The sequence below is a fragment of the Dipteris shenzhenensis genome, chromosome 33 (genome assembly GCF_047967505.1).
Source record: "Dipteris shenzhenensis isolate YYH24624 ecotype China chromosome 33, Dip_SZ_1.0, whole genome shotgun sequence".
Classification (NCBI taxonomy): Eukaryota; Viridiplantae; Streptophyta; class Polypodiopsida; order Gleicheniales; family Dipteridaceae; genus Dipteris; species Dipteris shenzhenensis.
The window spans coordinates 36,077,933-36,104,658 of record NC_141628.1 but is presented as its reverse complement, the minus strand read 5'-3'; the positions used below and the strand labels follow the sequence as shown (position 1 = coordinate 36,104,658).

The following is a 26,726-nucleotide window of genomic DNA, read 5'->3' as shown; positions in this document are numbered from 1 at the left end:
GAGAGAGAGAAGATAATCTAATAGAGAGGCCAATGGGAGAGGAGATAATGTTATAGAAGGACCAATGAGAGAGAAGCACTTAAAACCCTAGTTTTTCTTATATATACTCTTCTTCTGTCATTGTTTCTCTCATTTCAACAAGGAAGAGCAAGAGGAGAAGCAAAAAGAGGAGGAAGAGCAAAAGCAAGCACAAGCAAGCACAAGCAAGCACAAGCATCGATTTCAACTTTTTTCCAGGTACTTTTTTTAAAATTTGTATTCTTTGAAATTTTATTATAGAGAGAGAAAAGTGAAGGAAAGATTTTTAGAGAGAGAATATAAGAGAGAGAGTCTTGCTGCCTCGGCAGCAAAAGAGAGAGAGAAAGAGAGAGGGAGAGAGAGGAGAGAAGGGGGGGGAAAGAGAGGGGAGAGAAAGGGAGGGGGGAGAGAAGGGGGAGGGGGGGAAGAGAGGGGAGAGAGGGGGGAAACCGCGAGGGGGGGGAGAGAGAGAGGGGAGGGGGAGGCCGCTACCGTGGCAGCGGAGAGGGGGGGAGGGAGGGGAGGGAGAGGGGAGGGGAGAGGGAGGGGGGGGAGAGAGAAGGGGGGGGCGGCGAGAGAGGGAGGGGGGGGGAGAGAGAAGGGGGGGCAGCGAGAGAGGGAGGGGGGGGAGAGAGAAGGGGGGGCGACGAGAGAGAGGGGGGAGAGGGAGGGGAGGGGAGGGGGAGAGAGAGAAGGGGGGGCCACTGCCGTTGCTGCGACAACGAGAGAGGGGGAGGGGGGGAGAGGGAAGGGGGGGCGGGGGCAGCGAGAGAGAGGGGAGGGAGAGAGAGAGAAGGGGGGGCCACTGCCGCTGCCGCGGCAGCGAGAGAGGGGGAGGGGGGGAGAGGGAAGGGGGGGGCGGGGGCAGCGAGAGAGAGGGGAGAGGGAGAGAGAGAAGGGGGGGGCCGCAGAGAGGGGGGAAGCCACGAGGGGGGGGAGAGAGAGAGGGGAGGGGGAGGCCGCTGCCGCAGCAGCGGAGAGGGGGGGAGGGAGGGGAGGGAGAGGGGAGGGGAGAGGGAGGGGGGGGAGAGAGAAGGGGGGGCGGCAAGAGAGGGGGGGGGAGAGAGAAGGGGGGCAGCGAGAGAGAGGGGGGAGAGGGAGGGGAGGGGAGGGGGAGAGAGAGAAGGGGGGGGCCGCTGCCGCTACCACGGCAGCGAGAGAGGGGGAGGGGGGGAGAGGGAAGGGGGGGCGGGGGCAAGGAGAGAGAGGGGAGGGAGAGAGAGAGAAGGGGGGGCCGCTGTCGCTACCACGGCAACGAGAGAGGGGGAGGGGGGGAGAGGGAAGGGGGGGCGGGGGCAGCGAGAGAGAGGGGAGGGGGAGAGAGAGAGAAGGGGGGGCCGCTGCCGCTGCCGCGACAGCGAGAGAGGGGGAGGGGGAAGAGGGAAGGGGGGGGCGGGGGCAGCGAGAGAGAGGGGAGGGGGAGAGAGAGAAGGGGGGGCCGCTGCCGCTGCCACAGCAGCGAGAGAGGGGGAGGGGGGGGAGAGGGAAGGGGGGGGGCGGGGGCAGCGAGAGAGAGGGGAGGGAGAGAGAGGGAGGGGGGAGAGGGAGGGGAGGGGAGGGGAGGGGAGAGAGAGAGGGGGGAGCCGCTGCCGCTACTGCGGCAGCGAGAGAGGGAGGGGGGGAGAGAGAGAAGGGGGGGTAGCGAGAGAGAGGGGAGGGAGAGAGAGAGAGGGGGGAGAGGGAGGGGAGGGGAGGGGAGGGGAGAGAGAGAGGGGGGAGCCGCTGCCGCTGCCGCGGAAGCGAGAGAGGGAGGGGGGGAGAGAGAGAAAGGGGGCAGCGAGAGAGAGGGGAGGGAGAGAGAGAGAGGGGGGAGAGGGAGGGGAGGGGAGGGGAGGGGAGAGAGAGAGGGGGGAGCCGCTGCCGCGACAGCGAGAGAGGGGGAGGGGGGGGAGAGGGAAGGGGTGGGGAGAGGGAAGAAAGAGGGGGGGCCGCGACAGCGAGAGAGGAGGGGGGGGAGAGAGATAAGGGGGGGTAGCGAGAGAGAGGGGGGGGAGAGGGAGGGGAGGGGAGGGAGAGAGAGAGGGGGGGCCGCTGCCGCGGCAGCGAGAGAGGAGGGGGGGAGAGAGAGAAGGGGGGAGATGCGAGAGCGAGAGAGAGGGGGAGGGAGAGAGAGAGAGGAGGGGGGGCCGCTGCCGCAGTAGCAAAAGAGAGGGAGGGGGGGAGAGAGAGAGAGAGAGAGAGGGGGGAGAGAGAGAGAGAGGGGGAGGTTGCTGCCGCGGCAGTGAGAGGGAGAGAGGGGGGAGAGAGAGAGAGGGGAGGGGGGGGAGGTCGCGGCAAGTGAGAGAGAGAGTGGGGAGCGCAAGTGAGAGAGAGGGAAAAGGTGAGGAGAAAGGGAGAGAGAGAGAGAGAGGGGAAATGAAGAGGAGGGGAGAGAGTAGACTAAGATGAGAGGAAACGTAGACTAGAGCAGAGAGGAAAGAGAGAGAGAGAAGAGTGAGAGAGATGAAAATTTAGAGAGGGAGGACACGAGAAAGTATGATCGAGATAGAAAATCTTACCGGAGAAATGAGTGGGCGACGATCGAGACAAGATAAAGGAGCTACGATCAATGAGGCATATGAGAGGAGATTGGTATGTGATTTAGTCGAAACTTAAACAAACAAAACTATAAACCTTGGTGTTTGATGAAAATTTAGAGAGGAAGGGCTAAGTACACTAGAAACAAGAGGATCGACCATATATGCACATCTTTGTATATATAGCGGAAGCTGTTGTAAAACCATACTGCAATAAAAAGAAAAGAATATTAGTTCATTTGATCCAATGGAAATACAAAAGCATAAAGTCAGTAAAAAGTTTGTGTCAAACCTGAGGATGGCTATTATAACCTTGTCATTGACCTCTTTCTTGAAGTTTATGAGGATTGAAATGTCCTCTTCATCGAATATAAAAGTAAGAGGTTGTTCTCGAACTTGAAACCTAACTTGAAATGACTTCTCCATTTGCTACAATGTATGATTTAGAGTCATCCGACGGATAGCCAGAGCAGCTTTGCTTTCTTGAGATGAGCTTTCTATATTCTCTGCTCCAGCTATGTCCTCCTCATCCTCCTCCTCTCCCTTCTCCTATAAAAGGATAAAATAATTATGAGATTCAAAATTTTAAATTAATTATAAATTTAAAAAGACCTTTAAATGAATAAATAAAATTAAACATAAGTTTTCATACCTCTACATATCTTCATGGTCTTTTTATGTAACCTTCAGAGGCAAGGTCAGTGTCATATCCATCTTCTTCTGCTTCCTTGCTATCGCTGGTGTCCTCACTATTATATCCAGAGCTTTGATCATTTTCATCATCTTTCTTGCTCTCATCATACATGATCATCTCTATGTCATCCTCTTCATGTGAGATTGGATCTTTCTTATCAAACTTTATTGTGAGAGAAGCCACGGTATCAAGGTATTCCAAGCAAGCAAGGCTCTCAATAATATTTACATTGTGTCCTTTTCTGATAAGAGCTTCAAACAGATGTCCCATTCAGCACAATGTGACTTCCCATCTGGACGGTAGCAAAAATTCCATCATACTAATTAAAAGATCAGCACTTTTTGCTGGCCTTTCATAGTGATTTGCGTTGCGATGGAGGGGACTTGGAGCTTCATGCTCTTCTAGCAGTAGTTGCAATCTCTTTGCATTCCCTCTTATATTGTTTTGTAAGGAGTGATCATTGTAAGGGCTCTTCATGCACAAGAAAAAGGTTTCTAGACTCTGTATCTTGAGACCGCATTCTCTCTTGTCCCTTTTTCTTGAGTATATCCCATTGTAAATCTTGAGCTCATTACCATATTGTTTTTCTAGAAGAGTAGCAGACATTTGTTCCTTGTCATCTTTATCAGCAAATATGACTATATTACATTGTCCCACTCTACCAATGGTGGTATGTAATATTCTGTCAAGGAGTTGACGGATGTCATCCGGTGATATTTCATAGACAAAGAAAAGCTGAGGTCTCTCCCAAGCAGTGTCGTCGGACAAAAAATCACTCAATGAAACTCCCTTGCACTCAATACTCTTTCCAGACTCTGAAATGATTTCATGTATGAAATAAAAGCCCTTGTTCAAAGTTTTTTCTTTTCTGAGAGTGTGGTTATTGATGACTTTTTGTGCATATGCATACACATTTTCCACAATGTCACTTCTCATAGAGGGAGTAATTTCAGATCCATCATCTTCTACCTTCACCCATTTATGCGCCCAAGCCTTCTGTTTAGCTGACGGTAAAGCTGATGCCATCTGCCTCACAATGTTATGATCAATTTTACATTGGCTAATTGGAATATTTTTTTCTCCCAATAAATATTCAATTGCACTCTTTACTGCATCACGCTTGACCTGTTGGATGATGCAATCTTCCATGCAATGATCTTTATCCTTTTTGCCAAAAAACCATTCTTTGGACATTGATTTCTCTGCAACAAGACTTGCGTATTTGTCTGGTAGGTTTCTTAAAGGCCTCCACATCCGAGCTGTCATCTCTTTTTTCTCAATCTTCTTTGCCTTCTCTTTAATCAATGATGGAGCCTCATATGTAACATCTCCTTTCTCACATGCAAGACACACGTCTTTGATCTGATGAAAAACTTCATCACTACGGAAAAGTATGCTTGTGTAGTCTTGATACCTATCCCTTACTGTCTTGAAGCTTGTAATCACCTCTGCTCTTTCCTGCTTTCCCCTTGGTACAATGGCACTCAAGCATGTGTAGAAGTCAACAAGATTATCCGCTTCCACTTTAGTTGCAGTTCTTTTGAGAGTGGTCAAAGGAGAATTAAAAGTTTTCCATATGGTCCTAGCTTTGAGCAACATCTCTGAAGTGGAGGTGATTTTTCGTAGTGCATAAATGTCATGATTAAGTCTTTTCGACTCAATCAAATATTTTTTCTCGTTCTTGAAGATACAGATGCATGCAGAATAGTAGTGAAATTGAGGCACACTCGCGAAGGTTTGATAAGTAATTTCTCCTTTCTTGTATACATCTCTAGAGCGCTCATTACAAGCATAGGCATAGTGCTGACCATCTATTGCCTCAAATGTACAATGAGCTAAGAAATTTCTCTTGGCATCCCTTATATGTCGTTCTGGATCATTCACTGAACTCTGTCCTTCTTGAAGTGAGGGAACTTGTTTTCTGAGGAACTTAGTGAATTGCATCTCAAAATCTATAGGCTGAGAGAAATTGATGGATTGACTATAATCTCCCATGACTGGCCAAAATGTTCTTGGACGGAGTACCAAATTAGAAACAAGTGGTTTTTTTCCATCAATCAAAGCCTGAAAAATCTTTTCAGCATAGGCTGTATCTAAGGTCCTGCTGTTGGTGAAGACACTTGCTTTGACCATTGTTGAAGCATGTATAACTTGAGTCTTCTGGCCCCATATATATCCTGGATCCTCATCTGTCAAGCTTCATTCAAGCGAAGATTTAGGTTCTTCATTGATAACATTTCTGCTTCTAGATCTGACTCCATTTCAAGACCCTCCGCATCCTCTTCATGTTCTTCCTCTTCTCTTCTTTGCCCTTTCTTTGTATATGAACGACCTCTTTTTCCAGTTATAGGACTTGGAACTGTAGCTCGTGAAGTACTTGCCTTTTGCATTTGATGTCGAGGTTTATTTTTTAGGGGCTCAATGTGAACTGCTTTAGATCGCCCTACTTCTTCTTCTATTGCCTCAACTTCAGGTATACTTAAGGGCTTCACTTGTTCTGTTATTCCATCAACTTCATCAGTTACACCATCTAAGTGAGTAATACCATGAACAAGAGATGTGTGTGCATGTCCTGTCTTATCTGATGCATGTCGTGTCTCACTCAATTCAATTTCTGTCTGAGATGCATGTGCATGTCTGGTCTCCACCAATTCAATTCCTGTCTCAGATGTAGATCCCTTGTAAGCATCCACGTGTACAAGACCCTCATCCATTGCTACAATGTGTTCTGTCTCATCCACTCCACTTCCTCTCTCATTTGTATTACCATGAACCAGGTCTACATGGCATGTCTCATCACTTCCTTTCTCATGTGTGGATTCTTGCACCTTAGGTCCCTCCAATGAAGTTGAACCTTGTTGGATGACACCCTGAAAGTATTCAAGGATAATCTTTGACTGCATTTTTCTTGCTTCCTCAATGGGAAATTCCTCCCACACATGTTGAAGGATCTCCAATGCAGGAACCAATTCAGGAAATCTAGGTGCTTTTGGCGGCGGCATCACAAAGTGCATTGCATCTTTCTTAGAAAGAAGAAACGATCTGTTGCTTATTCTTGACTTTGTGTAAATCATCATTGTACTACTGTCTTTTTCAATTTTTATTCCTACTAAGGTGCCCCCTTGAATCAAATTGCTCTTTGAGAAAGATACATTTGATGCGCACTCATCTTTCTCCAACTCTCTCTTTGTCATCACTAGAATGAGATTTCCTTTACTTAAGACCAAGAACCATGCTTTATTCTTAATTGATAATGCAGCTTGCATTGGAGCTTGGTAATTGTGGACATCTTAGCCAAGCAATGCTTCTTTGTCAATTCAATAGCATCTATCCATGGCAGTGTGTCAGAGTAAGTATAACCTACTTGTGTCATAATTATGTCAATGAGATGCATCCTATGCAATGCGCACATTCATTTATGTTTTCTATTTTGATGTGTAGATCTGCTCGAAAGTTGGTAAGTGCTATAGATGCACTTATGCAAATGGAGGGTGACTTGGAAGATGAAATAGAGTATGTAACATGCCTTGCAACGAAGCAGAATGATGACCACAGTTGTGGGTGGAGAGTTGGATATAACTGCTTTTTGCTCCTTGCTCCTTGCTCAAATTTTTAATTTGAGAGGCGGTGAAACCTCATTGTCCACATATACAGACTTGCATCTATATGCATTTATGTCATCTATCATTAAGGCATTTATTGATAACGTGGTGGAGCATCCAGAGGAAACATTGGTTGCTACGCCCATAAGTTGTCCTGATGTAACCGTTGTATTGGACGAAATGGGGAGCTCTTCTGAGGTTAAGGTCATCATTAGCAAGCAACCTCGTGTTTTGACTTTTGGTAGCGAGGAAGTTACAATCCTCTCCGACCCTTTGAAAGAGGCTAATGACAAAGTCATGATGGCCATCCTCAGGTTTGATATGAACATCTCTTGACTTGATACTTCAATCATTTGATTCAATCTGCTTCTAACATTTGTTTATTTATTGCTGCAGTACGGTTATATCTCATTTTCCTAGATCAGTACAGAATCGCGTCTGTATGCTCGATTCTCTTCTTTCAGCTGTACTTAGTGATACCAAGAAGACATTAGATGATGTTTGTTCAATTCTACAACCTTTAGACTTGGATGGCATACTACTTGTCTTTATGCCATACTATGAGAAGTAAGTATGGTCTCAATCTTTCTTTTACTCTCTTATTTATAATATTGTGTCAATTAATACTTAATATTGTGATAAATCTTATCGCTCTTTATTGGTGATGTAGTTCACATTGAAGCCTGATAGTATGGGACCTTGATGACAACCATTGTTGGTTTGTCATCTCAATTACAGGCTTTCACGGGGTGTTCAGGTAAGTGTTCTTTCATCATATCATTATGAACATGCATCTTACTATTTACTACACAAATTCACTTTGTCATATGTCATGATGGACAGGTCTGCAAACAAGTTAGTTTCTGCGATTATGAAAATCAGGGAGCATCAAGACCAACCAAATTTCCAAACACGCCTCGTAGTGGAGCAAAAAGACATGTTTAGTAGTGGGTGGAGAATTGCCTACAACTTCATGTTGTATCTCAATGAAATTTTTGAACATGTCTCCATAGAAGCATATACCAAGCTCGAGCTACAAGATTTTGGGGCTAAGACTGTTCACTATCTAACTGCTATCATTGGGAAACAACATGATGGACTCAATGAAGAACCTGAGGGAGTCAAAGAAAAAGAAGAGACAATTCAGTCTCCTTCTGTATCACAGCCTCAAGTAGAAGCATTACAGTCTACACTTGAATTAGAGACTCAATGCATTCTTCCTACACAAGAAGTGGAGACTCAATGTGCATCTACAACATCACATCTTGTAAAGGAGGAAGAGATTAAGTCTATCCCGATTGCACATCCCGATTGCACCAGAAGTAGAATCTCAATGTACACCATCCACACAAGTAGAGACTCAATGTACTCTTAGAGAATCACAGCCTCAAGAGGACTCATCAGAGTCTATTCAGTTGTAAAACATGTAGAAAGAAACATGAGTCCTTGAAGATTTTTATCTTGTTTGTATTGATTAATGATAGTGTTTTTAAAACTTATGTTAAATGTTGCAATACATTAGGATATTTTATGATATTTATTCATTACAGAGTCATTACAATACATTAGGTTTTACTTTTTTGAAAGTCTACTTTATTATGTACAATAAATATCTTATGATGAGAATCTAATAATTATATCATTCTTATGTTCCATCACTTTATTTTATAGATTTCAATGTACTCAAAATCTATCATTTATTATGTACAGCAAGTCTAACTTATATTATATTAAAAGAATTCATTCTTATGTTCCATCACTTTATTTTATAGATTTCAATGTACTCAAAATCTATCATTTATTATGTACAGCAAGTCTAACTTATATTATATTAAAAGAATATCTCATGATGAGATTCTAATAATTACTAACTTATATTATATTAAAAGAATATCTCATGATGAGATTCTATTAATTATATCATTCTTGTGTTCCATCATTTTATTTTATAGATTTCAATGTACTATCACTATCTTATATGTCTCAAATGTCTCCCATTACGGTCTTGCATCCCATCATTTTATTTTATAATGTCTCGCATTACGATCTTGCATCTAGTCATCTCGCATTACGGTCTTGCATCTATAGTTCTATAAATTCCCTAGTAGTCGTTCATCTTCTATATCTCACCCGCAGCATCTCACCCGCAGCAGACACTTCTTCCACTTTGCTCTTCTTACCTTACTCCTCTCCTCAAGCTTGCTCCTTCCTCTCCTCAAGCTTGCTCCTTCCATCTTGCCCGCAGCCTTGCCTCCTCTTCTCAAGCATACTCCTTTCATCTTGCCTTACCTCCTCTAGTTACCTTCCTCACTCTCGTTACCTTCCTCACCTCGTTCGTCTTCTATATCTTTCCTCACTCTCGTTACCTTCCTCACCTCGTTCGTCTTCTATATCTCACCCGCAGCAAAAACTTCTTCCACTTTACTCTTCTTACCTTACTCCTCTCCACACTTCTTCCACTTTACTCTTCTTACCTTACTCCTCTCCTCAAGCTTGCTCCTTCCATCTTGCCCGCAACCTTACCTCCTCTTCTCAAGCATACTCCTTTCATCTTGCAGCCATTATGGATCTTTTTAAGGTAATCGATTCTGTCGAGCAAGCCATTAGTAGCCTCAAAGAATGGATTGCCGAGAACCAAGGAAAGAGAGAGGAGAGAAAGCAAAATCCAGCTAAATTAACCCAGTACGAGAAGGATGACTTTGCTTGTCAGAAGGGCTTAGAGAAGGAAGAGGAAAGAAAAATAAGTATGGCTACTACTGAAATAGATAAATTGCAGTCATATAGGAGAGAGTTGATAGACTTTCAAAGTGAGATATCTTCGCGTGTGGCTCGTTATGGAAGATTTTCCCCCGAGGAAGCGCAAGCCATTCGGAACAAACAAAGTGTTATGTAGGAGAAAATTCATCAATCCTTACTTCTCTTCTATAATTTTAACTACATCGATGAGGAAGAGATGAGCTCAGCTCTTGAATGGGTTGAATTTAGGCTAAGGACTTGAAAATAGAAAATTCATCAAATTGAATGGCTGTAGTCTTGAAAATCTCAAGCTTAACTTTTGAAGGTGTTTATTAACACCATTAAATATTAAGAAAGTTTACAACAACCGAATCTTATTTTTTCATGTAACTTATGTAGTCTTGAAAATCTCAGGCTTAACTTTTGAAGGTGTTTAGTAACACCATTAAATATTAAGAGAGTTTACAACAACCGAATCTTATTTTTTCATGTAACTTATGTAGGCTGCATTAAATTTTATAATTTTAGTTTCATGTCCTTAAAAAATATATAAAAAAATGCTTGTTTTTATGTTTTTATATGTGCTTTGAAGATTGGGTTTTTCTTAAATTTTATCTGAAAACTAGTCCAAAAGTATATGTAAAAATGAATTTGTACATTGACAAGTCCAAAATTAATGAAATAAGTGTTGTAAAAGAATACAAAATGGGGCACTGTATAAAAAGTATAGTTGTATTCATATAAAATAAAATTTCTATACAATAAGGCTTCAGAGCCTTTCTCTCTTCTCTAAAACACAAAGAACATTGGGCTTTGAATTCCCAAATACACTCCTAGCTCTAAACCTAGTCGATAGAGAGTCATTGCTATTGTTGCTGCTGGCCAAGGACATGGCTACTGCCATCAATGCCATACCTTGAAAATTGGTTCCAAAGGTATTGAGGGCAGCCATGCAGTTCACCAAAATGACCTTGTCAGCATTGTGATTAATGTCAGCATGACCAATCCTTGACAAGGCCTTGCACTTTAGGAGCTCATTAGTGCCATGTGGAGAAAACTTTTTGTGGATAACCACAAAGTGCCCTTTTGCTTGGCAAGGTAATGTGCCAGTGAGTGATCTCAGCTGAAGCTACTGCGAACAAGGCATTGCCGAGATGAGAATAGGTCGACCTCAAATGCCTCCTGTAACAGTCCAACATTACATTAGAATTCCATTAAAGCAAAAGTATACCAAGAGAGAAGAAATTCAAAGCTCATAGTTTCTTACCACTATGGAGTCATCATGCTCAATCCCTTCCTCTTTGTCAATGAGGATGGATCCAGAGGCCTCCTGGAGTGAGATGTGGAGGCTTCTTCTGGAACATCAGGTAGGTCGGAGTAGATTGATGTCTCTGCATCTTTGATTTGGGCCAGTGTTAAAGCAAGAACCTCTTCTATTGAATCATCTACTCCCAAAAACCCAGGTTCTTGCATAGTCGCGTCCACCTCGTATCCACACAGGATACCAAGAGCTTCATCTTCCCGGAGACCAAACATAACCTCTATGTCATGGAGAAAGAGGTATTGTTCTCCATCAACAAGAAGGGGAGCAAGAAACCATATCATTGTTGCGGGGTCATCAGAGGTGGTGCCCAAGGTGGATGGAATTTGAGAAGTAGAATGGGCTTCAGGAGGTCGCTGGAGCACTTTTAGGGGCAATGCAGCTTCCCGCTCCTCAGCTTCTTCATCTATGGGCTCTTCATTGTAGATGTTGGGCTCATCTACAGAAATAAGAGGATCGGAAAGGACAGGGGCAGGGTCAGGGCTTAAGGTCGAGGCCTCCTCTTCCATTTGTCCCTCCTGGAGAAGGAAAATAAAGGTCATTTTCCAGGATAGGAACCTATTTCCTGTGTTTCCGATGACTCCACATGCTAGGAGGTCATCATGTCCACCTCCCTAAATTTTGTAAAGAATGAGGGAGAGAGATAGGAGACTCAAGTTCAGCTTTCTTCACAACACACAAAAGAGAGAGAGGACACAAGGTTGGAGGGTGAAGCCTTTCTTCACTTTTGCACACAACAACAATACAATAGAAGAGGGAAATACCCTATATGTCAATCCCTAGAATACGTGGTTCATATGTGAACCCAAACCAAAAACATACGTGGTAGTCTAACTACACCACGAGTACAACTAACATAGGCCGGTGACATAAATGATAGTCATCCAGGAGATATATCGGCGGTAGAGCTTGATATCTCAACACTCCCCCTCAAGCTCAAATCCATCTCACGTACACCAAGCAAGCTCCTAAATCTGCGAAGCTTCTCGGTACCCAATGCCTTCGTAAAAATGTCAGCCACATGCTCCTCAGTGCTGACATAGACAAGATCAATCTCACCTGCTAGAACCTTCTCTCTCACAAAGTGATAATGCACCTCAATGTGCTTCGTTCTAGCATGATAAACTGGGTTATTAGCAAGCATGATGCTGCTAATGTTGTCACAATGAATGACAACTGCTGCATGGATTGACTGTCCCATATCTGCAAGTAGCTTCCGTAACCAAGCTACCTCACATGCAGCCATTGCTGCACCCCTGTACTCAGCCTCTGTGCTCGACAAGGCAACTGTTGGCTGCTTCTTGCTGCTCCAACTGATGGCACCACTCCCAAGGGAAAACATAAAACCACTAGTAGATCTCCTGTCTGAGACACTACCAGCCCAGTTAGCATCTGTGTATCCATGTACCTGTAATGCACACCCAGCTTCATAAAACAGTCCATAATGCAATGTGGACTTCACATACCGCAGTATGCGCCTAGCCGCATCCAAATGTGGCTTCCTCGGTGCCTGCATAAACTGACTCACCAGCCCCACAGCATAGCTCAAATCTGGTCTGGTTATAGTCATGTAAATCAAGCTACCTACTATGCGCCTGTACATAGTAATATCTTCAAGAAGCTCACCTGACTCTGCATTGAGCTTCACATTCTGCTCCAATGGAACAGAGATAGGCTTACAGCCTGTCATCCCATATTTGGACAGCATGTCCAAACCGTATTGCCTTTGGAACAGCCATATCCCACTCGGGGATCTAATAACCTCAATGCCCAAGAAGTAGCGTAGCTCTCCCAAATCCTTCATCTCAAATTTCTGCTTCAACAGCAGCTTCACTTCATTAATGTCTGCATCACTATCACCTGTAATAATCAAGTCATCAACATAGATGGCTATAAGCACAATCCCTCTGTTTGTCCTTTTCACATAAAGTGAAAAATCTGAATTGGAAATCTGAAATCCAATAGTGACAAGATATTGCCCTATCTTGTCTGACCATGCCCTCGGTGCCTGTTTTAAGCCATACAAGGCTTTGCGCAACCTGCATACAAAATCGGGGTGTGAATTATCCTCATAACCTTCTGGCTGCATCATATAAACCTCTTCCTGCAAATCACCATGCAAGAAGGCATTTTTCACATCCATCTGATGCAAAGACCATCCCTTTGCAGCAGCCATAGCAATTACTGCTCTCACGGTTGCCATCCTTGCAACTGGGCTGAAAGTTTCCTCATAGTCAATTCCATATGTCTGCACAAAACCTTTGGCAACCAATCTTGCCTTGTACCGGCTAACAGACCCATCAGCATTGTGCTTTACTTTGTAAACCCACTTGCAGCCAATAGCCTTCTTATCATGAGGCAAAGGCATCAAATCCCAAGTGTGGTTTGCATCCAAGGCAGCCATCTCTTCATCCATAGCTGCTTCCCAATTTTTATGCCCTGTTGCATCCTCAAAACATGTGGGCTCTGGCTCCTCTAGAACCTTAACCATATAAGCATAGTGATGTGCTGTATACCCATCATATCTCAGCCTGTCAACTGGATACTTAATACGAGTGGACCTCCGTACAACTGGATCAGTTGCAGGAGTCTTTAAATCATGCCTGCTTTTCCTTGCACCAGGTGTAACAACAGAAGGAATCCCAAGTTCCTCATCAAGGCTCATTTCAGAGCCGCTTGACTCTCCATCAACATGAGAGCTACCAGCAGACACATCAAACACTGGAGCATGGTCTACTTTTTCTTTTCCCTTATGTGATACCTGCACAACACTATCAGGGCTGCCATGTGACGATTCACTAGATCTCAATCTCCCTGTCCATGCATTAGATCCACTAGTAGAGGACTCTCTGGGTCCACTCAAGGCTTGAGATTGCTGCTCTGCATTTATTGCAGCATTCCCATTTCCTGCATCTGCATCTCCTACCATAACAGTTGGTGCATACCAGCTGCTCATTTCATCAAAAACAACATCTCTGCTCACTTGCATTTTGCGGGTGGAAGGGTTATAACAGCGATACCCTTTCTGGTGCTGAGCATATCCAATAAAGATGCATTTTTCTGCCTTTGGATCCAGCTTTGTTCTCTTTTCATCAGGAACATGAACATAAGCTATGCAACCAAATACCTTCAAGTGAGAAATATCTGGTTTTTGGCCTGTATACATTTCTTCAGGCGTCATGCCATGGACAGCTGCAGTGGGGGTTCTGTTCATAATATAAACAGCAGTTGCTACTGCTTCAGCCCAAAAATAATCAGGCATGTTTTTCTCATTTAGGATCGCCCGTCCTACTTCTGCACTACTTCTGCAATATGCCTGTTCTTCCTTTCTGCAACCCCATTCTGCTGAGGGGTAGACCTGCATGAGTACTTCCTTTGAATTCCCTGTTCTTTCAGATATTCACAAAATTCTTCTGAAAAGTACTCTCCCCCTCCATCAGATCTTAGCACTTTAATATGCACACCTTTCTCTTTTTCAACCATGGCCTTAAAAGCCTTGAAATGGCTGAACACTTCACTTTTGTGCTTCATAAAATAAATCCACACCTTCCTAGTGTAGTCATCAATAAACGTCACATAATAATGGCATCCACCAATAGAAGCAGCTTTGGTTGTCCAAACATCTGAATGGATCACTTCCAAAGGTCTTCTGCTCACCTTAGCATTTTTGGGAAATGCATGTCTGGCCTGCTTACCCATTTGACATGCTTCACATACCTTTTGCATTCCCTCAACTCTGAATTTAGGCAAACGTGCAACAATGTTTTTCGTTTGCATAGATTTCAGCCTTTGTATATTCACGTGCCCAATACGCTTGTGCCATATCTCAATATCTGCAATGACACCTCTCCCATGCGCAAACATAGCAGCTTTCACCTCAGGCATATCAACATCCAAGGTGAACATTCTGCCATTTTTGTTGCCTTTCGCAACCAAGCGGCACTTATTTTTCAGGTCCTGAACAAAGCATCCATCAGGATTAAATCTAACCTGCAGACCTTGTTCAACCATCTGGCCAACTGAAACCAGGTTCTTAGTGATTTTTGGAACATGAAGTACATTTGCCAAGTACTTCGTTTTGCCATCCTGCATAGCCAATGGCACTTTGCCAACCTGCGTAATTGGGTGCGCAGTATCATCACCTGTTTCAACATAACCTGGCTTATCCAATTTCTAACATCATGAAACCACTCACCATGACTGGTCATGTGGTTAGAGGCACCTGAATCAACATACCAAACATCATTGCAAGCTGCAGCATCTCCTGACATGGAGTTAACCATATGCTGCATCACAAAAAGGTGCTCATTTCTGTTGTCACCATGCCCACTTGATGATGCATAGTTGCTTTGCTGCAACTTCCCACTTTTGATGTCATTCTGCTTTTTATAGCATGTATTCTCCTTGTGTCCAGGCTTTCCACAATAATAGCATTCTGTGCTGCTATTTACTTGCTGGTTCCTTTGCCATGAACCACGGCCTCTTTGGCTCCCCCTGCCTCTAGAACTACCACGTCCTCCTCCATAGGACTGGTTTTCCTGTTGTTGCTGTTGGTTTTGATTTCCTGCACGGCCACCAGAACGGCCTCTTCCTCTACCCCTGCCTCTACCTGTATTCGAGTAGAAAGCAGTCTCTTGAGAAGTTGAGGTGGCTGAACCACCATTCCTTTGCTCTTCACTCAACAAGAGAGCAATAAGTTCCTGAAAATCAGGAAATGTTTCACGGACTCCAATGGATGTCCGAAACTGTGCATAATCTTTCCCAAGACCATTCAAGGTCACGGACACTAAGTCCTCATCATCAACAGGTGCTCCAATGGAGGCAAGAGAATCTGCAAGGCCTTTCACCTTCAAGGAATACTCATTTATATTCAGATTTTTCCTTTGCACATTGTGCAACTCCTGCTTTAGCTGCATCTTTCGTGCTTTGGTATTTGTGCTATACAGCTTCACCAATGTATCCCATGCCTCCTTAGGCGTCTCTACATCCTGTATATGCACAATCATAGAATCTGAAATGCTAACAGATAGCCAATACAAGCATTTTTTGGCTTTTTCATGCCATTCTTTAAAGGCCTTCAATTCAGCAGGAGTGGGAGCAGTACCCAAAACTGGTTCTGCAGTTTCACCACTGATGTAATCCCAAACTCCCTTTCCCATAAGGAAGTTTGTCATCCTGAACTTCCATGCTTGGAAGTTGTTCTTGTCAAGCTTCTCACTGACAATGGTAGACAGATTCTCAGACATTTTACAAATCACGAATTGCAACAGCAACCTGTAAACACAGCAAATGCCTCACAAGGGCAAACAGCAAAACTTCTGCAAAAAGCCTCACAGGGGCAGATCTGCAACACTGACGAAAGTGGTATTTCACCACACAGTCACTTCCTAGTGACGATTTTGCATCAACAAGCAACAGGCATGAATCTGCAACTCCCAATATCTCTGCACATAGGCATACGATGCAATTTCTGTGGCACCTTTCCACCGACTAGCCGCGCAATGGTCGCACAGCGAAAAACAGGGCCTTTTTCTGAGTGCTTGCGAATAACTTCCGCCTTCAAAATGGGCCCCGAAACGGCCTCAAATCAAAAAAATAAAGTCACCAAGGGCTTCGCCCTGTCCCGCAGCATATACTGCACTCTCGCCACACCACGAAGGGCCTCTCAATCTGAAACAGTGCACTCCTGCACTTCTGGCTGTGCTACCTGCAGAGATTTGCTTCCAAACTCGAAATAGGAAAGCAACACTGGTCCTTTTACCAGGACACCACAAACTTGGCTTGCTTTCTTGAGCTCCTTACCACGAACAAGGCTCTGATACCATGTAAAGAATGAGGGAGAGAGATAGGAGACTCAAGTTCAGCTTTCTTCACAACACACAAAAGAGAGAGAGGACACAAGGTTGGAGGGTGAAGCCTTTCTTCACTTTTGCACACAACAATAATACAATAGAAGAGGGAAATACCCTATATGTCAATCCCTAGAATACGTGGTTCATATGTGAACCCAAACCAAAAACATACGTGGTAGTCTAACTACACCACGAGTACAACTAACCTAGGCCGGTGACATAAATGATAGTCATCCAGGAGATATATCGGCGGTAGAGCTTGATATCTCAACAAATTTTACCCTAGGGGTGTGAGCTGGGCTCGAAAGCGATCTAAACGCTTCACGAACCTGGGTTCTTGATTGAAAAAGCACTTCAAATAATCAATTGGGACCCATCTTTTTGTAGACTCATCAAGTTGATATGCAAAACTCGCGATGTAGTCTTGCATGTACTTGATGAGGTCTTCAAAATCATCTCGGGCTCCCAAGTAGGTGCCTAGGACATCTATGCTCTTATCAAAGACTGGAAATAACTCCTCCTCTCTATCAATTAATGGAGTACGGGAGATGAAATTGTGAAAGGTAGACCTAGCAGAATCCATGGTAGTTTGGTAGCTAGGAGAACTATGGCTATGATAGTGAAACTTTGAAACTAAAATAACTTTATAACCTATATATACCCAAATGTTCTAAATATAAAAAATAAAAAGAATTATAAAATTTTTGGAAAAACTTGACATTGACATGAAACAAAATTATTCAAAACATCAAAATTAACTGCCCCACTATTAATTGGAAAATGTCAAAATCCATAATTGTTCCACCCCACATTTTCTAGACATTCTTCAATATTGCAGGAGGGATAAAAGTGGCATTATGCATGATCTTCTCGACACGCTTTTCTACCTTTTCACCATTTAAGGTAAAGTGAAAGGACTCAGACATGCCATCCTCCATGACCAATAGGTGTTCCTACACGTCCCTGAGAGTCCACTGTGACGTGATAGTCACATTCTTAACATCTCCTAAATGAGAACCAATACATAAACTTACCCCTGTATTATCATCATCGTTAGAGTCAAGGGGGAGCCAATTGTTACCTGTTTTCTTCCAGCGCCTATATTGGAAAGCAAAATATAACATTTGGAGGGAGATGTGGTACTTGACAACCACATTGTCCTTACATACATGGCATTAAAACATATCATCCTTTTGTTCACCTGACCTGCTTCCCCAATTCACCCCAAGTAATTCCTCAAGGGAATTCTCATGTAGGCACTTGCATGACCACATGGTTTTTATTCTGTGCATTTGGATATTATGAAAACAAGAAGCAAAAATGTACAGAGGCATAAACCAAGACAACCTTACCCATTTAGAGCCAAATGTAAACTTCATGACCATGCCCACATCCTTTGCAATCTTTTTCTTGTATGAAAGCCCTAATATAATCCCAAATAGTTGCCACATTGGATATTTAATCTTGTGAATTACCAAACAAACCTGCATTAGACCAGCATGTCCACAGTCCCAAAACAGATTTTACTCTCAATCGAATAAGCACACAAATGGCAGAGGAGGATGGTTTGAATCCACCTAGAAAGCTTGCCTCGAAACATTCATAGCCACAGATGAATGATCTTCCATGCCATAAACTCTTCAGCTTTCCAACTAGACTCCACTTTCGAGTGCCTGCCCATGTGTTGATCACCAGTCAACGATCTACCTTTCGGTAAAACTCTATAGCTAACCTTAGTTGAAGCTTTGCTCAGTGGAATCTTCCCACCGGTAAGCCATTGCCTTCCTTCCAACTAGAGGAAGATATGATGCCCGTAGTCGTCGTAGAGGAACACAATGCAACATCTCGCCAACCAAAGCTGAACACAATGCAACACCTCGCCAACTAGAGTCATCTTAGAGCATGTATAGACTTCCATACAACCAAGTCGCCCACAGTCTTTGAATCCCCACCCAATCCTACGATGAGCTCAAGCTTTCAGGGGAAAGATGACATATTCCATCATTGCAGATTGGGTTATTTCACACATTCCCAACCTATGAGCCTTTAGCTCGGTCCACAAGCTTGGGTTTACACCACTTGTCGGTCATCCTCCAAAAGGTCGGGGAGGGTTACCATCCTAGTTGGCCCAATAGGAAGGATGGGCTTGGACACTGACACAAACGGTTCCATGAAAGCTACTCAGTCCATGGCTAACTCCTCCAACTGCTACACTAATCACACATTGGTGAGATAAACCAGTAATTCAAAATAATATATAATATATAATTATTATAACCACATAGTGTGTGGGCGAGGAGGCGGCGTGCTTACTTCCCCAAAGAGTTTTATCCAAGGGAACAAGCCCTTCCCTGTGCATCGAGAATATGAACACTGAGAATATTAGCGCCAAGAATGAGTCTTGTAAATGGATAACATACTAGCATATTACCTGAATGTCAATAGTTGTAATCGTAGTCAAATGTGGTAAGTCCATTGCAAGTTCCCTTCCTCCCGTCTCTTTGTTGAGGTCTGAGCTCGAGTTCCCTCCACCAGGCCATTAATGAAACTTGCAAGCTTTGAATCAGTTTGCAGCATTTGGATTGATGGAATATTGAATATATGTGTCCACCCAATGAAGGAATTAGAAGGCATAAATTTCTTCCAAAAGCAAAGGATAATTTAGAAGAAAAGCAAGGATAGGGATTTTTCCTCGAGGATCTTGCTCAACCCATGATTTCGGATACATTACCTTATAAGTCTTAACTCTTAAGTGCCATTCATCCCCCCTTTCCTAGCTTCTTCTCTTCATCACTCGTTGCTCCCTTCCCCACCAAGGCATACTATTGCACAATGGATTTGTAAGCCTCCAGAAAGGCATCACACAGTTGTTAGCAGATTGTCAAGCCTCTAAACAACCATATGCAATATCAAGATTAGAATGGGCCCTCCACAACACCTCTGTAGCTATCGATTTGTGCGACTCTCCTCCCGATGACGATTGCATCTAAGTACACAAGCTTCAGGATCATCTGAGCTATGCCCCTGCCACCACAAGCTCGGCACTCCAAGTTTCCACCCTCCCTTTATGTACATGGTTGTTTGCAGCTTCTCCTGCCTTCTTGCAGTATTCACGTTCTTCATTCTAGATTTGGAACTCCTTGCTTAATGCATGTAAGTCATATTTGAGCCTAGCCTTCTCCTTTTCCATGATACCTAAGCTAACCTAAAGCACATTGTTCTCAAGTTTTGATGCTGTCGAGTTCAGTGATACTCTTGGCCCGCTCCCGAAGAGACTTAGACATTGCCATGTTCTCTCAAGGCACCGCACAGCTGATTATTTACTTGGCCTTTGCTTCTAGTCAACTTTTAGATTCGTCAAAATTTTTTGTCCCCTTGCAAATCAATTCACCTTTCCCTTCCTGCGTTCCCAATTATATTACTCCCACAAGGATTAATGAGATAGATCTCACCACAAGGATTCCTGAATCCCAATCTAGATGCTGCTTCATTATCTTAATTAATGAGACTCACAACTCTAGCTCATACTGGCGATCTTGACAATTACAGGCAATTGGTCTTTCGTATGGGCTAGATCAACCTCACTGTTGATCTTAAATTGTCAAAACATTAAGGCCTCAAATTTTTCAAGACTACGGCTTTGAACATGAGTTGTAGCATCAGCGCACAAACTCCAACTTGAGCTCCATTGCCAAACATGAATAAAAAATACTATGTCCCTATAGAACGTTGAGCAAGATCTGAGACTTGGAAGACAAAAGTTAAAAACCCATCGAGACCCCCTTCTTTGAAGGTTGGTATTGCAAGAGACATTTGTCGTTTCATTGGGGCTTTTTTAAGCTCATCCTGCCTGACCACCATAACATCCACTTACAAGAAGATCAAGATTGTCGTTATTAAATAAGGCCTTGTCGTTTTTATTTTTCTCTCTAATCAGAAATTGTCTGAGGTGGTTCTTCTCTCGCAATAAAAGGATCTTACCAGTCTCTTTTACAAAATCAGAAAGCTTGAAGCACAGACAACGGTGTAATGGAGAGTCTGCGAGACTTATCTATCCCAAAATTGCCACGACGATGTGCTCTACCTTATGTCAAATATCTGTAGTTTGATGAGTCCAATGAGCTGATGGAGTATTTGATTGGATGAATTATAGCTCAAATTCAAAGCCAGAGTCATTACGAAAAGCTTCAATATCATGAATTACAGCTCACATTCAAAGCCACAGTCATCACGAAAAGCAGAGAATTGTTAGATAGACAATCTTGATATTCCTGAGTGATGGAGTTTGAATGTGAACGCAGCAGAGGTTCAATATCCTTGCGGTGACGATGTTTAAATCTGAGCGAAGATGCTGCTAGGGGATTTGCTACTCTTACAAGGTAAGAGAGAGCTGCGAACTGAGAAGAGAAGAGAAGAGACAGGGTTGAGAGTAGTGGCTGTGGGACGTAAGGTGAGGCTTGCAATTGTATGAAGCAAATGTGGAAACTATACGAGAGTTTGTACAAAAGCTCTTTGCAAGGAACCTCCTTGAAACCTCCACACATCTCCTAAAGGGAAGTTTTCCCTCTCTTCCCTTATGAAGCCACTTGTCATAATTATAGACGTTGATTCTAGTGAAGATCTTGATGGTAGTGAATGTGAATCCTCTTTTATTGGAGGCATGCTTTTCCTTACCTTTACCTTCTCTTCTCTTTTCCACTACTATTATAGTTCATGAGGTCTGTTTTGAGGTTTTTTATTTGGTCTAAAGAAAAGCTCGTAGACCGACATCACTCTCTCTCTCTCTCTCTTTCTCTCTCTCTCCGCTCAGACCTTCATCTTCCATCCATATCAAGATTTACAAGTTCTGTTTTGATTGCTCAAAGGACGCTTAGAAACCTCCAAGGCAACGGCACCGGTAGACAACAAACAAAGGGAAGCCTAAAGATGCACATGTCAGAATCCGTCGAGCAATGATCCAAATCTCAACAAAGCTTCAAATTGTGGTCATTCAGATCCTACCACGGAAAACATACTAGGTGAGCTTTTGTAGATCTCTATCTTGCCTAAAAAGCTAGGCAATTGTCTAGTTGTGGACTCCTTAACATGCAATCCGTCGTCTTGCAGGTATATACGGGTTTGGATACAAAAGCATTGGATTTAACACGATACATGAACGACATTTCATGACAAGCTAGGTTTTTAAAATAGCTTTACCAAAAACACAAAAAAAAGAAATTGTGAACTTTAAAATTTCGTTTAAAAGAGGATTCACATTCACTACACAACATTACATCTTCACTACCCACCATCAGATCTTCACTACAATCAACGTCTATAATTATGACAAGTGGCTTCATGAGGGAAGAGAAAGGGAAAACGTCCCTTTAGGATGCCTACCTTAATTAGGTTTTTAAAATATGGTCTTGGCCGCTTTACCAAAAACACAAAAAAAGAAATTGTGAACTTTAAAATTTCGTTTTGGCTACACAATTCCAATCGACGTAGATCTCCCTTGAAGTTTTGTTTACCGACAACGCGGATAACAGTATTTTAATCTCTAATCTGTGTTCAATGCGATAGGACAAACGCGGAAGCGAGAATCTTTATGTTCAAGGCGGCAACACCACATGGGTTAACATCGACTTAAAACGACGTTACAGACGAGCAGGCGACACATTTTTTCGATAAGATGGTGAATTGGCAGTCATTGCTTCAATTACGCATTGGACCGATCGGAGGATTGAGGACTGCCGATGCAACAAATTCAAAAATAACGGTGTATTAACGTATCTCTGGAAGCCTGAAGGAGATCTCAGAAGCGCCATTGAGGTCACAGGCGTTTCTACATGTACCGTCATCAGATAGCGTTTGTTGCCGAAAATGTGTCAAAAGAACCACCTTTGTATAGCCAAATACGGAAGAATAAACACGGTAACATCTAGGCCCCAGATGTGGTGAGACAAGGCAAGGAGTCATCGAAATCAGCAAGATACAAATGTATATTTCATCCAGGAAGCAAACACAACGTCTTTATTCCCGACGATGCAGGAAGCAAACACAACGTCTTTATTTCCGACGATCCATATAAGGACTGTCGATAAAGCAGATTATTCGCAGATCTATCTGGCTTATCTTAAAAGATATGATGATGATGTTTCCCTTCAGCTTCGTCCTCCTGTTTTTTGGCATCTTTCTTGTTGTGATGTTCATGAAACGCAATGCCGCCTTCTCCCACCGCTCCAGCTGCTGCAAGTTCTTCCTCTAACTTGTGCCGACGGGCATGCTCCGGGTCCTTCTTGCCCTCGTGCTTTTCGTGCTGTATGTCCAAAATGTAAAGGAAGAGACCAAACTTTTCAATACGCCCACGCAAAAACGCCCACATTTGAAATAACAGTTATGAAAACTTGCAAATTCACACATTGCACGTATGCCCATCGGCAGGAAAACGGCTTTACCAGGCCCCAAGCACCTGCCGCTGCAGCACCTAGCTCATTCATGTGCTCCTTATGCTTATCATGCTTGATCTCACTCCTGCCGTCAAAGCCAGGATCATTCACGACGCCCTGGCCGTACGCATCTGTGGTATCAACGTAGGCCGCGGGAGGCTGCTGCGGCTCATGGTCCTGGTTGTGGTGGAAGAGGTGCTGGTGTTGATGAGCCATGGAACGAGGTAAAAGTGATCAAGCTAAAGGAAGGAAGCAACTAATATCGGAAGATGATGCAAGATTACGGGTGATCAAACTAAGGGAAGCAAGCAACTAATATAGGAAGGTGATGCAACAAAGAGTGGAGTGATCGTACTGAGATGCGACACAGAGTGGAGTGATCGAAATAAATCAATCTGATTGATGTGGAGCAGTGTCTGTTTATATAACTGAACGAGAGGGCGGATATGGTGGCAGGTGTAATAGCACGCGGCATGAGAATAGAGCTGATGTTGTGTATGGAACCGCCCTGTCTGAGTAGCGACCTTGAATCAATGGCAAGTGTGATGACCGCCGACATCTATGCAACAAATCCTAACACGAAACATTACCTGCCACTCACACACACACACACATTTTTTTTTTAGTAATTCACACACACACACACTCTCGAGTCTCTAATCTAAGGGCACTCAAACACTCACAAACCTGTAATGACCGCCAACAGCTATGCAACAAATCCTAACACTAATTATTACACACATACTTTTTGGCCTGCCCCCAAATGAGTATGCCTTAGTATTTGAAAAATGGGTATTTTCTTTGAAATTAAAATTAATTATTTCAATTGCAAGAAATTACGTATTCCCTATTGGCAACTGTACTGGCAGATGTGCATGGTGGTATGTGCATGACAGTGACGTCCTCTCCAAGCTGTATACACATCTTCATTTGGCAAATTGGCAAAGAAAATCCAAAGATGCTCGTGTGGCGGTCTGTGAAGGCATGCTTGTAGAGTTGTGTTATCGCGGTCTTGTGGATTGCAGTTTGTGGAGACATGGTCGCAGGTATGTGGAGCTGTGTGGAGGGCAACCTCTTCCATGGAAATCTGTGGCACAGATTCTACGTAGCATGGTGGTGCACTGGCGGCTTGTGCTCCCTTAGCATGAATGGACCTTCGAGGTTCTATATAACGTCGTACGATGGGGTTGTGTCTTGCATCATATTGTGCTAGTTCTTTACTGTCCTTTCCCTTCTCTAGGAGCTATGGAATCCGCGAGCAAGAGCACTATGGGAGCCGATGCTGTTCTAGAGCCCATGGATACCGAAACTACCTCTTTTGGGAGAGGTTTCCTACTTTTCCTCGCTTTGGCTTCATTTTGTTTCCCTTCAAATTGATTTTTGTTCTTTTACTTCTGCTCGCTTTGGTTCACTTCCTGCAGATTTGGAAAAGAACTTTCGAGACTGTGTGCACGAAAACTCAGAGGAGAATCGTATGATGTCAATTCGGAGTCGAGTGGTTTGTATTGTCATCCCTCTCTCTTAAATTTGATTGTTTGGATTGTCAAATGTCGAGATCGTGCCCTGTTCACACAGATGAAAATTTTTTTTTTTTGGGTTCTACTGGACAAAAGTGAGGGTTTTGTTCAATGTATCTCTTACTGCATGGCTTGACTTGTGTTCTAGGTTATAGTCCTGTGTCAAAATCATTTGTTGAAGGTGTAGGGTGGGACTCAGAAAAGAAACTAGTGTCCTATGAGAAAGTCATACAGAAGGACTCTGTGAAGGGAAAAACTATGATGGAAGATATCGGCATTTGCTGTGATGAGGGCACTAGTGTCTTCAAGGGTAAGTCCTTCCCATTTTTGTTTGTTAGACTTATTAGTGTGATGATTTTCCTATCATAGTCCTTTACATATACCATCGTTGCTCTTGCTATTTAGGGTTGTCACCTCTTAGCACTCTAAATGAATTGGACAAGCATCAAAGTTTCCAATGACTGATTTTGAAGGTATTCCATTGGGGGAGAAATGGGGTCTCAAAATGGCTTCTTAAGGAATGGATTAAGAAATGGATTAGTCCTAATAAAAGGGCCAAGGTAGGTCCCAAAAAGTCCTACTAGTCCTCCCTCCTCACCTTCCCTCATCCTGTGTGTTGCTCCTTCAAGCCTGCTTCTCCACACCTCCTCCTTTTCTACACTCCTTTACTCATGGCACCATTCGAGAATGTCTCCAAGAAGTATCAGGTTCACTTAGAGTTAGAGGTTGATAATGCAAGCACACGCAGTCTGGGATTGAAAGGACCTTCCAAAATCCACAATCTTTATTTGCAAGGAAAGAAGCATCTCAACCTTTGGGAAGAAAGAAGGATCCTTTAGATTCTGCCAACCAAAAGAGCCCTCCTTTCCATATAATGCATGAGCTAGTTTAGTTTGTTGGAAATGGACATGCAGGGTTGCTTGGTTATTGCAATTAGTTAAACAATGCTCAGCCAATGGCTATACATTTGCAAGCAAGCGAGATGTGCAAAGCCCAAGCAAAGATGCTAGCACATTTAGGAAATAGCACCATTGTTGCAATGCATAACTCTATGCATGATCTTCAAAGGAAGAATAAGAATCTTCATGATAAAGCCAAAGCATTGGACTTGGAGCGACATAAATTAGAAGAGTCCTTCATCACCAAGGGAGACTTTAAAAAATGAATTGGTGATGTAGGATGGTATCCATGGTCAACTTTAAAACTTACCATGGGCATTGTGCTCCATCATCAAGGATCTTTCTTTCTCTTAGGAGAGGTGCTACCAATGTTAGTTTTATAACCAACCTTTGCTATCCTCCCCCCTTTCTTAAAACGTTCCCCTTCAAAAAGAAGAGGTGACACCACAATCAATTCAAAACTGACTTTCAGTATCCCCCTCCATCACCAAGTCTCTCCCTTGCTTAGTAGAGGTTTTAAATCAACCTTGGGTATCCTTGCTCATGCCTCAAGCCCTCCTTGCAAAAAAGGAGAAGTGGCACCTTCCTTTCCAAGAAGGATAGATGCCACCAAGGGACCAACCGTGGTGATCATGTTCCTTTACCAATGCTCCTTATCATAAGATGGAGAGGTGATTAAAGTCATTCTTGACATTTCTCTGCCTTGCTTAAGACATACCACCAAATTTGGTTTAAAAAAAAGCCTTGGGTATCCACAGCCTAAGTGTATTGACTAAGGATAGTGAAGAGAGGTGTCACCAAGGTTTGATTTAGAGTGACATTGGGGATCTAGGACCTAATTATATTGAACAAGGATAGTCAAGAAATGTGCCACCAAGGTTGGATTTAAAATGACATTAGGGATCCTTTTCCATCATGAAGGATTTCCCTTGTAAGAAGAGGGGATACAATTATCTCTTTATAATTCTCCTAATGTGAGAGGTGAGGACAAATGTGGTCATGTGGGTTACAAGCATGTATGCAAATATGTCCAACCCTAATAGTGGGAGGCGAGGAAAAATTCTCCTAATGTTTGTTTACAATTCTCCTAATGTGAGTGGTGAGGACAAATGTGGTCATGTAGGTTGCAAGCATGTATGCAAA

The 26,726-nt window shown here is 43.3% G+C and overlaps 1 protein-coding gene across 1 annotated transcript; it reads right to left on the bottom strand.

Annotated features, from left to right (window-relative positions):
- Window positions 1–22,832: 22,832 nt before the first annotated feature.
- On the bottom strand, window positions 22,833–23,506 carry LOC147880046 (abscisic stress-ripening protein 2-like). Its single transcript, XM_087372115.1, has 2 exons — window positions 23,177–23,506; window positions 22,833–23,037 (listed from the first exon to the last, which is right to left on the bottom strand). The coding sequence occupies exons 1-2, from the start codon at window positions 23,381–23,383 to the stop codon at window positions 22,855–22,857; spliced, it is 390 nt and encodes a 129-aa protein (XP_087228241.1). The 5' UTR covers window positions 23,384–23,506; the 3' UTR covers window positions 22,833–22,854.
- Between the last annotated feature and the right edge of the window lie 3,220 nt (window positions 23,507–26,726).